At 43.1% G+C, this 16,062-nt stretch overlaps 2 protein-coding genes across 7 annotated transcripts in view; one reads left to right on the top strand and one right to left on the bottom strand.

The window, feature by feature from the left end:
- The window catches only part of cplane1 (ciliogenesis and planar polarity effector 1), a 32,684-nt gene extending 23,626 nt beyond the window's left edge, over positions 1 to 9,058 (top strand). For 5 of the 6 annotated variants that reach the window (XM_079524905.1, XM_079524901.1, XM_079524902.1 and 2 more), the window contains 10 exons: positions 1,428 to 1,512; positions 1,860 to 2,015; positions 4,484 to 4,538; positions 4,634 to 4,765; positions 4,880 to 5,063; positions 5,307 to 5,362; positions 5,441 to 5,617; positions 6,395 to 6,534; positions 7,387 to 7,676; positions 8,097 to 9,058. In XM_079524905.1, the coding sequence (XP_079381031.1) occupies positions 1,428 to 1,512; positions 1,860 to 2,015; positions 4,484 to 4,538; positions 4,634 to 4,765; positions 4,880 to 5,063; positions 5,307 to 5,362; positions 5,441 to 5,617; positions 6,395 to 6,534; positions 7,387 to 7,676; positions 8,097 to 8,258 (1,437 nt within the window). In that variant the 3' untranslated portion in view covers positions 8,259 to 9,058. The remainder of the gene's footprint in view (positions 1 to 1,427; positions 1,513 to 1,859; positions 2,016 to 4,483; positions 4,539 to 4,633; positions 4,766 to 4,879; positions 5,064 to 5,306; positions 5,363 to 5,440; positions 5,618 to 6,394; positions 6,535 to 7,386; positions 7,677 to 8,096) is intronic. The other variant, XM_079524904.1, reaches the window with a different exon arrangement.
- Positions 9,059 to 13,804: 4,746 nt separating this feature from the next.
- On the bottom strand, positions 13,805 to 15,421 carry LOC306939411 (dnaJ homolog subfamily C member 3-like; the record flags this gene model as incomplete). The annotated part of the gene is made up of 1 exon (XM_079524000.1): positions 13,805 to 15,421. One exon carries the CDS (start codon positions 15,419 to 15,421, stop codon positions 13,805 to 13,807), a length of 1,617 nt encoding a protein of 538 aa, XP_079380126.1.
- Positions 15,422 to 16,062: the final 641 nt, after the last annotated feature.

Here is a 16,062-nt window from a genome sequence, read left to right as displayed (position 1 = left end):
AGTACCTCCATATTTGAAACCTGAACCCGACCTAATGTTATATATTTTTCACACACACACACACACACACACACACACACACACACACACACACACACACACACACACACACACACACACACACACACACACACACACACACACACACACACACACACACACACACACACACACATGCACATTTGATTGATGTGTGTCTGGACTAGGAAATACCTTCTCACAAAGTTTTACAATGGTTTGCTCAGCTGTGGCTTAATTTTCTTTTCCCATGGTTTGTCAGGTCTTGACATATTTGTTAACACCTGGGTAATTAATTAATCTTAATCCCCCTTTGACTGCTGGTGTTTTTCACTAACCTTTGAAGAATCTAAATAGAGTGTCCTAATGTCGGAAAATAATCCATGATTGGTCCGTGAAAAAAAGTTAGAAGAACACATGACTCAACACAGGCGACTATGTCCCATAGGATTCCATTGTGGGGAGATTTCCCAGCGGCCCCCAAAGTATATGGAAAGGAGATAAAGTCACCGACGTCATTTTTGCTATCATGCCATTCCAGATGGCAGATTCGTCGCACCATGAGAGCCAAACTAGACCCGGAAGTTCGGTGGAATGCATTGGAGTCAGTGAGCGCCCAGTGACCAGCTCATGAACAAACACTATTTCTGAATGACTGAGACCTTTTGTAAAGTAATCACTTCTGGAAAATAACTGGAAAAAAAACATATAACATGCTTTTCCATGTGTACACTGTCATTTTATAGAGGTATCTAAAGAGCACAGAGTACCTTTCTGTACGTACCAAGTATCGTGAGACTTTCCACCCTTTCCTGTCTGGCAGCCAAATCTCGCGATACCTCCGAGACAGAAACAATACCTACCACTGTTTAGATGCTCAATAAAATGATGTACTGTGCACATCGAAAAGAAAGTGATTAGAAAATGACCTGTGATATGTCTTCCTTTGTATTCCTGAACCGATTATATGACAAAGGTCTCAATTGTTCAGAAATAACGTTTGTTCACGAGCTGGTCCAGCCAGCTCCATTCACTGCCATGTATTCATTGAACTTCCGGTGCAAGATTTGCCTCCCATGAAAGTGTCATGGCGCGTACCATGACGTCCGCGGTGTCTCTTCCTTCTGTAAGCTTCCTTGGCGGCTCCCAGAGGAAAGCAAGACTTCTTTTTTTCCAGTCACGTGATCCAAACGTGCGACGTGTCACAAAGTAGCTGCGGAAAACCACTTATGTCTCGTAAGTTATCAAAATCGCCCTACAGTCTCAATAAAACAAAACTCGGGAAACTCGGGTTTAGCAGGCAAAGACTAAATCAATAAACTCGGGAAACAGGGTTAAGCAGTCAAGATTGAAGCTTGAAGCCGTCCAATTTCCAGTTTGTCTCTCTCTCACTTGTCTTTCTCCTCTAGTTGGTGAACACCATTGAGACACTTACACCAGTCACTGCCCCTGATGTGAAGAACAAAACAGTCATCCTGAATGTGCCAAAAAGAGGTTTGACGACAGACATTTCCTAATTAAAAATTGTAAAAGAAAGACACCAAAACCAAAAATGTTTACTATTGTCACAGCCAGATCGGAACTCTGGGTATTACTATTGTTATCTTAATATAAACCCACACCATCCAGCTTCCAGGTGTTCTTATTTGACTGCACTCTGTTTATGTCACAACTGAACCAACCTTGCTAATCAGGTAGCTCACATAAATCCTGATTTGATAGCCAATTTAATAAAACACAGATGGGAATTTGATTATTCAGTCGTGACATAATTACATCATTAGTGACGTATGGATTATAACATCACTCACAATATAATGAATGTCCCCTCTTTGTTTCAGCATGGACACCACAACAACACACTTTGATTGAACCAAATGCTTGTAGAGACGAGGAGGAAGGCTACAATCGCTCCATTCCTGAACTAGAGTCCTTTCTTTCTCCCGGGACTGCTGCTATTTATAGAAATGCTTCTTCAAACCTTCACAGTCCTTCAGGTGAATTTTATTTTGCACATATCATCCAAATCTATTAAAACTCTTACACAGCCGTGCATTCGGAAACACGCTCTGAGCGTACTAGAGCACACCATAGTAGTGTCTTCGGTCGTGAGGAAATTCTGAACGAGTCTGAATCTGAAGTGTCGGCGCTGCATTCTGGGAGCACAGAACGTGCACTGACCACTCTGACTGAAAAGCCGGATTGTCTCTAGTATCTCTACATGTAACAAATTAACAATACAGGCTACAATGAATGTTCATTTGAATGATTTTTGAAAGATAAAAAATAATCGTTAACAACATGAATATAAAACCTTAGCCCTTTAATATCAGAGCAGATTCTCAGAGCATATGAGCATACAGAAGTTTGTCTTTGTGTGTTAGGCGTTAATAGTTCTCCCAGGGTTGTCGTGAGGGTGACTCTTGTAGTGATCTGCAATGTAGTTAATAATTACAGAGGGGTGAAAACCCTATGAGGATTTTGTTTGTTTTCCAATTCAGGATGAAAATACCACCATAGCAAAAACTTGGCAGGCTGTACAGTATATTACTGACCTTTATAGTACCCACTACCCTGTGATGTACAGTGTAAGCAACATGGCTGCAGCTAATACAATTATTCAGGCATGTGTTAGAATTAGATGTTTCAATTGACAATACTTGTTGACTACTTTATGATCGCACATTGGCACACTCTGGGCAGATTTGGCTCTGACTTTAATCTGCCTGGGGCATCAGGGGCAATATGCATTGCAAAGGCAGATGAAGGCTGGCTATATGAGGCTATTAAGTGCTTAGGGTCAACATTTCAGGGCAATAGAGAGTGTGGAAAAGAGTGAAGAAACGAGTGCAGGTTGGAATGGGTGGAGAAAAGTTGTCAGGTGTGATGTGTGATAGGAAAGTATCAGAAAGAATGAAAGGGAAGGTGTACAAGACGGTGGTGAGAGCAGCTATGCTGTATGGCAGGGGTTTTATTTTTTTTATTTTTTTCACGATTTTTCAAAAATAGCAGACCTACAAGCTCGTAGCGCGCCACTCGGTGGCGCGCTATGAGCTTGTAGATCTGCTATTTTTCAATAGCTAAATTATAACATAATGCTTAAAACACCAAAAGGGGTTCCCGCCCAAAATGGGTTAAGGTTATTGTAGCAGTCAATTTATATTGGGGGTCGGGAGGGGGCGGGGCGGGGGTCCCGAGACATTGCCAAAGCATTTCCGGGGGTCCCCGGCCAAAAACGTTGAGAACCCCTGCTGTATGGTTTAGAGACAGTCACACTGAGGAAAAGACAGGAAGCAGAGCTGGAGGTAGCAGAGATGGATAGGATCAGGAACGAGTACATCAGAGGGACAGCGCATGTCAGATGTTTTGGAGATAAAGCCAGAGAGGCCAGACTGAGATGGTTTGGATACAAATGTACAGAGGAGGGATAGTGAGTATATCGGTAGAAGGATATTGAGGTTGGAAGTTGGAACTGCCAGACAGGAAAGAGGAAGACCAAAGAGTAGATTTATGGATGTAGTGAAAGAGGACATGACGTTAGTTGGTGTGAGAGAAGAGGAGGCAGAGGACAGGGTGAGATGGCGGTAGATGATTCGCTGTGGCGACCCCTGAAGGGAAAAGCTGAAAGGTAAAGAAGAAGACTGCCACATACTTGATGTATTATGTATTATACTGAGGCCTGGCATAAAATAGAATTCACATGTATAATGTGGATAGGTGGGCCTGCATTTTTGACATAGTATACTAGGCTTTTCAGCTGGCACTTGACTTGAGTTTAATAAACTGTTGTAGCCAATGGATCAAATGAAAAAATTAGTAATAATTACTTCCAAATGATTTGCTCATGTGGACAAAATTCTGAGACTAGTCTGTCCACATGGACAGGCTTGAAGCAGAAGGACTAGGCCAAGTATCTCTAATTACCAGACAAACAGCTAATGTTACTAGAACACCCACATGCTAGTGTTATTAGAAATGCGTGTATTTCTTTCTGTTCCTATAATCACCAGTCTTGTTGAGAGTAGATGATAATTAATTTGTGAAGTAAATGTGGATGTTGTGCAGTTCATGATGATAACAAATACATGCGTGCACATGCTGTATGAGTACAGGCAGGGCAAGCACCTTTGAAAAACACTATCTACAGTACATGGAGCTTCTGCTTACTGCAAGTGTCATGCACCAAAAATAGCACATCTACAAACCTTGTAGATCTGCTGTTTTTGGCACGGGACATCGTCGTACAACAGACTATAAATTAGGCATTAGCTGTGTCACCCAACACTGAAGCAACAGGCACTCACAACCGCCAAGCCGGAACAGAATCTAGGTGTTACAGTGCAGTAGCAGTCCAAATTGCATATTACTAATTTTGTAGATGCCTGGAAGTCGGGTTGGATTTCTTCCCAGTTGTATCTCTCACCAGTTTAATCTCTGTGTGGTTGACTGATGGTTTTTCCTGTAGAAGTGAAAGATAAGATGACAGAAGCAGCACCTACAACATCAGGAATCTCTGAAACGTAAGTCTTAACATAACATACTAATAGTAATAAACAACATGTATTTTATTGTTCTCCATTCACTCCTAGTTTTGTATGTGTTCTTCCTGTCTCAGGTGGGCAAATGATACTCTGGGTTTTAGTGGGCTGAGTGATGTGGCAGATATCTTGGGTGAGTTGGTGAAGGAAGGGGCTTTCTCTCCCACTGATCTCGGATTGCCCACGACAGAAGCTGCCCACCTCGAGAGGTATGTTGTAATGTGTAAATCAACCCTGACAACCCTTGTACGATTCTAAGTCTGCAAAAAAAACATGACATGAAACATGACTACTACTAGTAATGTGAAATGTGTAATGGAAAGCAGGCAAGACCAGCAGCACAGAAGACATACGTTGCAGAGGAATGAGCTTCTTGAAGAGGAGAATAGGAAGGAGTTAAGGATTTGGATGAGGAGCAAACAAAGAGAAAAACTTGCAGAGTATCAAAAACACAGAGAGGGAATGAGAGAAAGGGAGTACAGACCTTACTCCACTTCTGTGACATTGGTAAGAAAGGCTGCAATTGTATTTTCTTTCACATTGGTCTAAACTTTCAATCCTGTTTTGGGCATCTCATTATAGGCAAATCCTTTAAAAAAAAGATTAAACGTGGTTCTATCTATGGTTTTATTTTTTCAACTTTTTTCAAAAATATATGTTCACAATGCATTGTGAATTTGTGACGCATGACCATAGTCGTTTTCACTCTTTTTGGGCTTCAATTATTGATCCTACCTCTGTTTTCTACAGAAGTCAACATACAAAACCCCAGCTGCAATTAGGAAGATGAAGCTGGAAAAAGACAAGTATGTGCAGTACAGTATGTCTATATTCTCAGACTGTATTAATGTGTTTGTGCTTAACAGTAGTCTGTTTCATTACAGGGCGATGCTTTTGGAGCAGAATACCCAGAGGACCCATGCGGCCTGTACATTGATCAATGACCTTCTCACTACTCCTCTCACCCTGCCCAACTCCTTGCAAACCCAAGGAGCCCCTTCTGCTAACTCCATACTGTCTGCTACAGCTCAGACTGCTGGCAGTGCACATGGCAGAAACAGGTATCCATCAGTAAACATTTTCAGATAAATGAAATGAAATCTATATTTACCCAGGGTATCTGGGCTAAGCTCAAGAACTTGTTTCCAGCCAGGCCCTGCTCATAGAACACATTTCATCGTAGTGGTTGATGCCTTGTTCAAGGGCATTTCAGCGGTGGTAATTTTAACGTGTCGGACGGCTGGTTCGAACTGGGAACCTTCCGGTATCTAGACCGCGCCGCTATCCGTTCGGCCACCGCTGCCACATAACCCTGTATGCATAAACCTTTTAAGAGTTATACACCGACATTTTGATATTAAAGCTAATACAGAAAGCCTGTTTGAGCAGAGGATATATTCCGTTTTAAGCTTCATGCGTACTTGTCAACCTGTAGTGGTCCTGCTCGTCCACAAGAAGACATTTGAATAGAAGAGCAGGTACACCAACTAAAAGCTACAAAATGTAATGATTGACTCTTGATACTGCGGTTCACAATGCAATACTATCATGAAAGTATCGGCAAAATCTCTAAAAGACGGGGAAATAATGCATTCCCCTCTTTTTGTTCTCTTCTTACAACATGTGCAAAAATATGCTCTCATCACTTAAAAGGCAAAAATATACATCAGAATAGACATCAGAACTCCAAGAATAGTAATTGAGGACCCTCTCGAAAAAGAGATGCTGCATCTCAGTGCCGAATCTCCAGTGAAATTTCAAATAAATAACGATACAAAAGTAATTATGTACTTAAATTAGGTGTATGAGGAACATGCATGTGCTTTTTCTTGTCAAAGGGCTCAAAGTGTATCTGCTGGTGGTAATAGAATGAGACCAAAGTCCCAGTCACAAAAAGCTCACCCCCACATTTGTCCTTGGGAAAACACTGAAAGACGAGGAAAGCATCTTCATAACAGGCTGGGACTACAAAGACCAGGTATTTCACTTGGATATTCAGCTAACCGTCCTAGCTAGTGTTTTCTGTATATGCAGGAGGATGGGGCTGTTTGGTATATGTTTGTGAGAGGGAGGATGACTGAGTTAAGCAGTCACACCTGGCCTGAGTCAAACTAGAACTGGACTCAGAGCTGGGTGTGGCTGCGCACCTGTTGTGCATGGACTTGATCAAGTCCATGTTTTTATATGTTTTTCAGCTGATAATATAGCGTCCGAGGTGAAGGCTTAGGCCTATTCAGATGATAACGACTGCTCACACGTTCACACGTTAACTTAACAATAGATATGGCCCACTTGCCCAGGCGGTGGCGTAACCGTCTGGGCACCCGACTGGTAATCCAGTCGCAGTGTGCCGCGGGTTCGACTCCCGAGCCCGACACGGCCTTTACTGCATGTCTTCCCCCATCTCTCTCCCGTTTCCTGTCAGCCTACTGTCTGTCCCTTCAAAAACCAATAAAAGGCGTAAGCCGCAAAAAATATCTTAAAAAAAAAAAAAAGATATGGCCCACTTGGCCCGGACAGCTGGGGTAGCCTTCTGGGCACCTAGGCTGCTAATCCTGACAGCGTGTCGCAGGTTCGAATCCCGATCCTGATGACCTTTGCTGCGTCTCACCCCCCCATCTCTATCCCCATTTCCTGTCAGACTACTGTATCAATAAAGGCATAAAAAGCCCCAAGAAATATATATATACTTAATTAGTATTGAATAGAAACCTGCACGTACATCATAAGTGCAACAACACACAACTCACGGGACCCCTCTTTGAGAACCACTGCCATAAAGGATGTTGAACTTCATACGTTTATGTGATTCATTTTTGTTTTCGATCAGTGACTTCTCTGCCAAGGGACTGTCTGTCTCAGGTGACCAGACGTGGCATGATCACTAACGTAAAGGGAAAATGTGAAAAGTCAAACACGATCAACCAGTTTGAAGGAATGCACAGACAATCCTGTGGACAAGGGAAGACGAGACAAAGCAAATCTCCGACTGGAAGGCATGCTGTCCTAAGGGATGAAGGACGGAGGGAGCAGAGGGAGATGGATTCCCAAGAGGAAAGAGAAGTCGTGAGCCCATGGAACCCCCCTCCAGAAATCCGTAGCCTGTTGGATATGGATCTGGTATGTCTGGATTTATAAATTAAATTAAAGTCTCAATCCAGTGTTTGCTTTGTAGTAATGTCGAATGAATGTATTCATTTAAAATGAGAGATGTTCACATTTTTTCCTTCCTGATATCCATTCAAATACCTGGGTATTTATTTATTCTGGAAAAGAGTATGATATCTCGATATCATGTGATAATCGGATTGGCATAGACTGGCACACTCCGATACCGCTAACAGCATTTTGGGCAGTATCGGCAACTTTTCCGATCGATATAAGAACAACTTATATGAATACTTATACTATAATTAAGTCAAACTACCGGGATCCTTCATTTGGCTGGGGATCCAATGGCACCAAACCCCTGCATTCGAAGTTTAGAGATGTTGTGGTTTCATCATTTGTTTGTTTCCTGTGGTTTGTTTTTCTGCTTAGGGTGTGGGTGTGACTAGGCGAACTGATGGTCAGAATGTGACCAGGCCTGGCACGTCATGGACGGAGTGGATGGAGAACCCGTCGGAAAGTACAAGCACAACCCTCAGCAAACTGGACTGGGCTGCAGTTGAGAGCATGGTAGCGGCAGAGGGGACTATCTAATTTATACTTTGTTGTGCCCCGGTGGTGTCACACAGAATCTACAAGATCGCAAAGCGGTGCAATGTGTATAAAATAATTGCAAATCAAATATAACCCATCTCAGGAAAATAAATACAGCCGTTTTTTATAAAGAAAATTAAAGGGTAAGACCACTTTTGTAGAGGTTTGGGTTACCTTGCCATGATGTAACTCCAAATGTGGACAAGAAATCAAAAATAATTGCTCCAGTGTTTAGAAATTGATAATTCAAAATATGCTCCTCATTGACTTACATTGTATGCTGAAACAGCTCTCAAAGTTGATTCAGACAATATATCACACTTTGTGTTTGTTTGCATACTAAAAGAGTGACTTTGAGACCTGTTTCAGCATACAATGTAAGTCAATGAGGAGCATATTTTGAATTATCAATTTCTAATCACTGGAGCAATCTCTTTTTATTTCTTGTCCACATTTGGAGTTACATCTTTTATTTCTTGTCCACATTTGGAGTTACATCATGTCAAGGTAACAACCCAACCCAAACCTCTACAAAAGTGGTCTTACCCTTTAAAATGTCTGTGACTGTGTGCCTATCGATCATTTTACTATTGCCCAGCTCTATTATACTAATTGATTGTTTTCATTTTTTCCGCTTTAGACATTTTATTTTAAATACTTGGAGCTTGTCAAAACGGTACTTTTTTCATAGGCAACAAGAATCACAATGTAAATAAAATGAGCTATCAAATCAAATTTGTTATAAATTATAATTTACTTTCATTTAAAGAATTAAACCAATGTAGAATGTGAAACATGGAGCTTTGTCTCATATATTTATTTTTTTCTTTTTGTACCAGAACATCTGAATAAAATAAATTATGTGAAACATGGATATGTTTGACTCAACTCATGAAGAGGATGTTTTTTAGATTTCATGTTTATTCTGTTCATTACAATGCCTGGGGGACATACACACAGTAGGCACACAGTAAGTTGATTTTAAGTTATTACATTTATAATGATGATTAAATGATGCACTTACTTGCTGAGAACGTGTGATTTTACATGTTACTAATAATACAAGTAGCTAAATAGAGAATTACTCATTGAAAAGCATATTTATGGAATAGACTGTGACAACCAGGTATAGTCTGGTGACCACCGGAGAGACGGGTGACAGCCAGAATGTAGACGGCACCCCGGGAGCAGTATGGGTTAGCGCCCCAGCCTGCATCCTCCGTGAGGAGGAAGCCCAAAAACCTTCGATGAGGCCTTTAGGAGGGCCATTCGAGCCGCAGAACCATTGCGGCTCAAGAATCCACCACTCCTGAATGAAGTGTCTGGTGCTGGGAGTCTAGTGCAACGCACAGGTCCTCACTGTACTCCTGGTGAGAGCAGGACTGGACCTGATGAGACGTAGGAGGGGCCCGGCCGGACAGGAGGCAACCCACAGAGCCTAGTCCCTCCACAGCCCTTGAGCACAGACCATGTGTCTGTGCTCACTGCTGCGTGACACCTTTCAAGGGCTTCTTCACATCCTGTATTTTTTGGCCCAGCTTTGAGTGTTTGTGTAAACACAAACATTGTGTAAAACAAATATTGAAGACAAAAGTGTGTAAACACAAACAAAAAGTGTCCGCACAAAAGTGAGGACGCAAATTGTGATTGGCCGGTGTGATTGGGTGGGAGATGTGCCATTGGTTGAGAATGAGATGACATATGATGATAAGAGCGCCCCTCACTAGAAGTGTAGGATAAATTATGTCTTCTTTGTGTCTATTTTCTATTCTAATCTGCTGCTCACTTTATTATTGCCTCAAATGAACCCGCAAAAAAAAAACACCCACACAGGTCTCCACCTTTGCAGTGATTTTCCTCTCCCGGTTCTCGTTTAAACTTGTGATTTGTTAGGTCCTCTTCCATAACTGTCTTCCATAAACTGTCCATTACTTTGCACAAACCATCTAATTTCTACATTCATTCCTGATGGACAGCAAGATAAGTAATTCACGTGGTAGTGGAGTTCTCTATTCTCCTGGCTGTATGATGATGCTTAGTTCCTGTTGGGTATCACTGAGCATATTCATGTGCTCTGCTTTCTTTCCCATCTGAATGAAGGGAGTCCTTTTAAGGGTGCCAATCACTTTCCCTTAATTCTCCATTTCCTAGAAGTCGAGTTTTAGTGGGTTCGCTGTTTTTTATGTGTTCTTTTTAGTGGGCTATGCTTTCTCTTGCTCGTGGTAGTCATGGCTGCGAGTTCCCACCTGATGTTGTGTGGGAGTCCTGATAGCTCCAGTCTGTACTTGATAACGGCTAGCTTGCACAATGTCTTCATACTAGGACTTAAGTCTAACATGTACAGCTCATCAGGTGTGTATCTGTATCCTCCAAAGAGGATGATACAATCTCCCACCATGCAACAGCACATCCTAGATGTCGATGGACGCGGACCTTTCCCCTTAGGCCCAAGTTCAACCTTCTTCCAAGTGAAGGTCTCGGGATTGAATTTCCACATATCATCGAACAACCGGTTCAGGTTTTCACCACCAAATATGTACAGCTCTCCATTGTAGGCAAAGGCTGAATGACCCTTACGTCCTTTTGGAACAGGTTCTGCAGAAGGGGTGCTCAGCCAGAGGTTGCTCTCTGTGTCAAACACACTGATGTTGTTGTAATAGATTTGGGTGCAGTCCCGTCTGCACCCAAATACAAACACTTTTGTCCCGATGATGGTGGCAGAGTGATATGATGAAGCGGGTGCTGGAGTGTCTCTAGTGTTAATGATAGACCAAACCATTGTGGTGGTGTCCAACTTATAGATTTCAATAGTGTTTTGAAGCCTTTCAACAAATCCTCCTAAGATATACATGATCTTCCTCAAGACACAGGCTGAGTGGTTGTGCCTCCTCACCTCTGGAGCAGTCCCAGAAATCCTGGGTTTGAACCACATGTGCGTGTCAATATCATACGCGTAAAGAATGTTGCAATACACCCCTGTGTGAGTAACCCCACCCCATATATAGGCGATGTCGTCTATTAGCACAGCGGTGTGGCCGTCACGCATGGAGGGAACCTCAAGGGGAAGTTCTCTGCCAGTTGCCACAGGGGGCAACTTCATCCAGCGCAAGGGCACTGTATTGAAGATGTGCACTTCAATCTGATCCCTTTTATTGATGTTACAGTGCCCTCCAAAGCAGTACACCTTGTGCCCAGCTGCCACAGCAGCAAGGTGGATTGTCATTGGACCTCCTCTCAGATACAATGTCCAGCGTAACATTTCACACCCTGGTGTTGCGCTGTGCAAGAATGGACTCCTATGTCATGTGCTACCACCAATATTGGTACAGCAGCACAAAGATCAAGCGAAGCTCGGCCGTTCCTTGAAGCAGATGTGTAGGCCGGTCAGGGGAGCCGATGCGCTGATGATGACATTGTGAAGCTTGACTTTCACAAAGATTTAAATGCAGTGATGCAAACCAATGTGTATGTACAGTACAGTATATATGCCTTATTCTGTGTGAAGTCTGTGTGCTTGACTAGGGTTTGACTGGATTGTTGAATTCCTACAATGACCATAATGCTTTGGTACACTGCCCCTCCTTGTGGTTGGGGGGAGGACGGCGTGGAGGTGTGACTTGTAAAATCCAGGAAGGAAGTGAGGCTACATTTTCATGACAAATCTTGGTCATGAGGATGGTGTCATGACTAAAATATCCAAAAACTGAGTGTTAAACACAAAAAAGTGTTTATTGTGTCCTAAACATCATTAAAATAAAATCTGGTTGAAAAAGGGGTGAATAAGTGGCCCTTTAAGGGACAAGGAGGACAGCTTGTGTTTGTATTGTTCAAATGTTCATGTTCAGTGAAATAATGAAAGCACATTATCTGCTGTCCTGACAAAAGTATTGTTGGTACAGAAGTGGATACATTTTTTATTTATTACATATTTTCAGATTGAAACGTAATTGTGAATGTACATTTTTAACTTTTGTGAAGTTCTTTAAATGTAAATAACTGAACACGTTCAAAGGATGTAGTGCTTCTAAAGTCATATCTTTTGCATATCTTCGCCTGCAGGTTGGGTGGGACACTGATCTACCAGCACTGTCATGAGTTGCAGCCATCAGGACCAGAGAAGCTATGTAATGGGGGTGAACAGCGTTTCTACAACATACGATTCAACTTTTCACAATTGTTATATATTTGCCTGAAGAAACATTCATAAATAAATACGTTTATGGGCACAAAAGGACACAGATGACAACGACAAAGCCCCTAACACTATGGCACGGATGTCGGATCGGCATTGCGACAGCCTCTGTATCATAGGCCTACTACTACGTCTGGAGACTCCCATCATCCAGAACAGGCTTCTGGATACGCGTATGCTCAGGAGACTTGGCTCAGATTTGAATCCATTTGATTTGGCGTTAGGAACCTGTTTCGACCGCATGCCCTTGCTGACATGGCATGTGGAGCCCATGACCATCTGCACGATAAGTGCCTGCTCTAACCGCTACACTGGGGCGGTCCAAAAGTGATGGTTAAATATGGGTTAGATATAACCATAATAACAATAATAACTACTATATAGTGTAATTCTCCCCACCATCTATACAAATTGGTGGAGAAAGAAAAAACATGTTTCTGCAACAATGATTGTTATGTATGATGCTGCATCATCTGAAGGAAGCCATACAAAAATAGGTTTTAGTACCTGTACACAAGATGTAACAATAAAGTAGCCTACAACCTTGCACCAATTGCAAATGTGGTGTCCCCTATGTACTAGTAACTATATGATGTGTTGTTTAGAGGCCACTCAATATGATTCAAATTTGGGGTTGATCAGATGTCATTTTCTGTAGAACAGGCCTCTCTCAAACTTTGGAAGCCAATTAGCCACTCAGGACTCAGGAGTGGGAGAAAAAAAAACATCACACCGGTGTGAAGTGAGGGTCGCTCTTATCATCATACATCATCTCATTCTGGCCAATCACAATTTGCTTCCTCACTTTCCCGTCTTCAATGTTTGTCTTTATTTACACAAACCCGGAAAGCTGGGCATAGGAGGGGCCCTCAAAAACTGGGGAAACTATGCACAGTGGGTCTAGGTCTGTTGACTGTCTTCCGCGCAGAAGTTGGACAATGTAATCAATAGTTGAGAGAAGGGAAAAAAAGTTGTATTTGTCTATTTATTTTGCTCTTTTTTGTATTTGGCTATGTCTTGTGTTGCTATGCCTATGTTTATGTTGTAATGTTAATGTGATTGTTGTTTACGGTTATCAGCTTGTAAAATCTTGGAGGTCAGTCTATGATGACTCTATGGCATCTGTAAAAAGCAGTGCTCTGATTATCAGTACTACACATCGATGTCAAGCATGTCCATATATGGGTATATCTGTCCAGAGGGACAGAGATACAGATATACAACTTCAACTTTAGTTGATAAAAGATCCCAAGGTGAGGCTGAGAGTTTCTCCACAGATTTTATATTGGCCTCTTAATAGTATGTCCAGTTTTCAACAAAGTCCCCATTACCCAGTCATTTATGAAAGTCCACCCTAATTATAGTGGAATTTGAAATGATAGTTGTTACCGGAATCAAAGGGATGAAAGTGGAAGGGCCAGTGAACTTGCCCACCTTGCCCACCGTTATGCTGGCTATCTGAGTCCAGTGGGTCCTCACCAGTGTCAAACTTTTGCCGCATCTCTGTGTTGGTGAGGACCTCTTTAGCTGAGGCGATGTCAATGAATTTCTTCTCTGCTTTCTTCTTGTCTGTTTCTGACTGGAAGTTGTCCGGGTGCCACTGCTGTGCCAACTTCCTGTATGCTTTTTTGATTTCCTGTTTGTTGGCATTCCTCTTGACACCAAGGATCTTGTAGTAGTCTCTCTTGTGGGACATTTTGAGCAGTTTCTGTGCTCTATCCAGACCTTCTCTGATCTCATTACTGTTCCTATCAAACTCCATGGCTGCCTGGTAGTCCTCCACCGCTTTCTCATACTCCTGGTTGAGGATGAACGCCTCGGCTCGATCCCTAAGGATGTTGGCGTTGCGAGGGTCTCTCTGGTGGGCCTCTGAACAAGTATCTATGGCATCATCAGCTATTTTAAGCTTGACCAGACAGAAGCAGATCTTCTCCTTGGCCAGGTTGGTGTAGTATGGGATGTTAGGCTCCGTCTTCATCACTGACTCATACTTGTCAATGGCTTCTTTATATCTTCTTCCCTGGAAGAGCTCCTGTGCCAAGTCCAGCTGCTTGCCAAGTTTCTTCACCTGTCTGTAGTGGCTGAAACACTCCTTATCTTCATGATCCAGCTTCAGACACTCCCGAATTTGAGTAAGTGAGTCGTGGTGTTGTCCGAGGCTGTAGTGCAACATGCTCAGCTTTAGGAAGGCAGCGCAGTTGTCGTTGCGTAGGCGTGTTGTCACTCTAAGGTCGAGGACGGCCTTCTGGGGATCCTCCAGGTGGATGTAGCATTGGGCACGGAGCTCCCGCGACTCGGGATCCCACGGCGAGAGCTCTATGACTCGTTCCAGCATGGTGATAGTAGTGCTGTAGTGGCCCTGGTGGTGGGCAGCATGGGCCTTTTCCTGAAGATCCTCCAGCTCGTTGGTTCTCATCAGCAGGTCCTTGGCCTCTGCCTGTGCAGGGTTACGATCCAGCACTGCCTGGAAGTCTTCCCTGGCCCCTTGGGTGTTACCTTGCTTCAACAGGATATTTCCTCTCTGTATCCTGGCAGCCAAGAAGTCAGGCTTGAGACGGACAGCTCTGGTCAGGTCAGGCAGGGCAGATTTGAATTTCCCCATGGCCAGGAACACTGCAGCCCTCTTGTAGTAGGTTAGGTAGTTTTCAGGGAAACTTTCTACAGCAGAGTGGTAGTGGGATAGTGCTTCGGCAAGTTGACCAGCTGCCAGAAGCTTGCGGCCCTTGTCAAAGTGCTGGTCGGTAATCTCCACATGGGTATCATCCACGAGACGCTTGCGATGGCCCATCTCCAAGTGCTGCTCAATCTCCACATGGTTATCATCCAAGAGAGGCTTGCGGCCCATCTCTGAGTGCTTCTCAATCTCTGCATGAGATACCCATGTGGAGACACGACCCAGCTGGGGGTATAGGATGGTACACAACAGACACAGAGATGACAGGACAAAGACACGGACCCCCCACGAATCCATAGCTATAAGATTTATCACGTTTCTGTTATATTAACACATATAGTATAGCAATTTGAATTGATTGAACTTGTTATTGTTCATAAACTCCTCATCTTTTACTGGTTCTGTCCCCTAACAGTCAGTTCTAAATGGTCACAACAAAATTAAATCCTTGATCAACTGTAAGACAACTTCAACTTTCTCTTATAAGTACCCATAGGCCAGTACTTGAAGGCCAGTCAATCGTGTATGACATCATTACTATGACATCAGTTATCTCCATATTTAAAAACGTTCTGTCCAAATACCAAACGTCACGTTTGTGACCCTGTACTTGATTGACCATGTCTTGCGGGCGGAGTGTCACCGGTCTCACCACAAAAGCAATGTTAACGAGTGAACATTTTTCACAAGCATGACATCCGTGACATAACATGCCAATGTAGGGAGACCACTTGAAGGCCATGTACATGTAGCAGCCTTCTAAGATGAGACCTATACTCATGCCCCCCCATCCCGCTCACACATGAATCATCTGTGGTTTCTTGGCTCTTAAAGGCGCCGTTCACACCTAGCAGACAGCCGTCTGTGCCCAGGAATGTACTGCAACAGACAGCCGCGTAGCAGCTGTCTGTTGTCTGTTGCTTCCGTCTGAAGCAACG

Source organism: Electrona antarctica (genome assembly GCF_951216825.1).
Source record: "Electrona antarctica genome assembly, chromosome: 16".
NCBI lineage: Eukaryota > Metazoa > Chordata > Actinopteri > Myctophiformes > Myctophidae > Electrona > Electrona antarctica.
The sequence above is the reverse complement of the archived record's forward strand: the minus strand, read 5'-3'. Positions and strand labels throughout refer to the sequence as shown.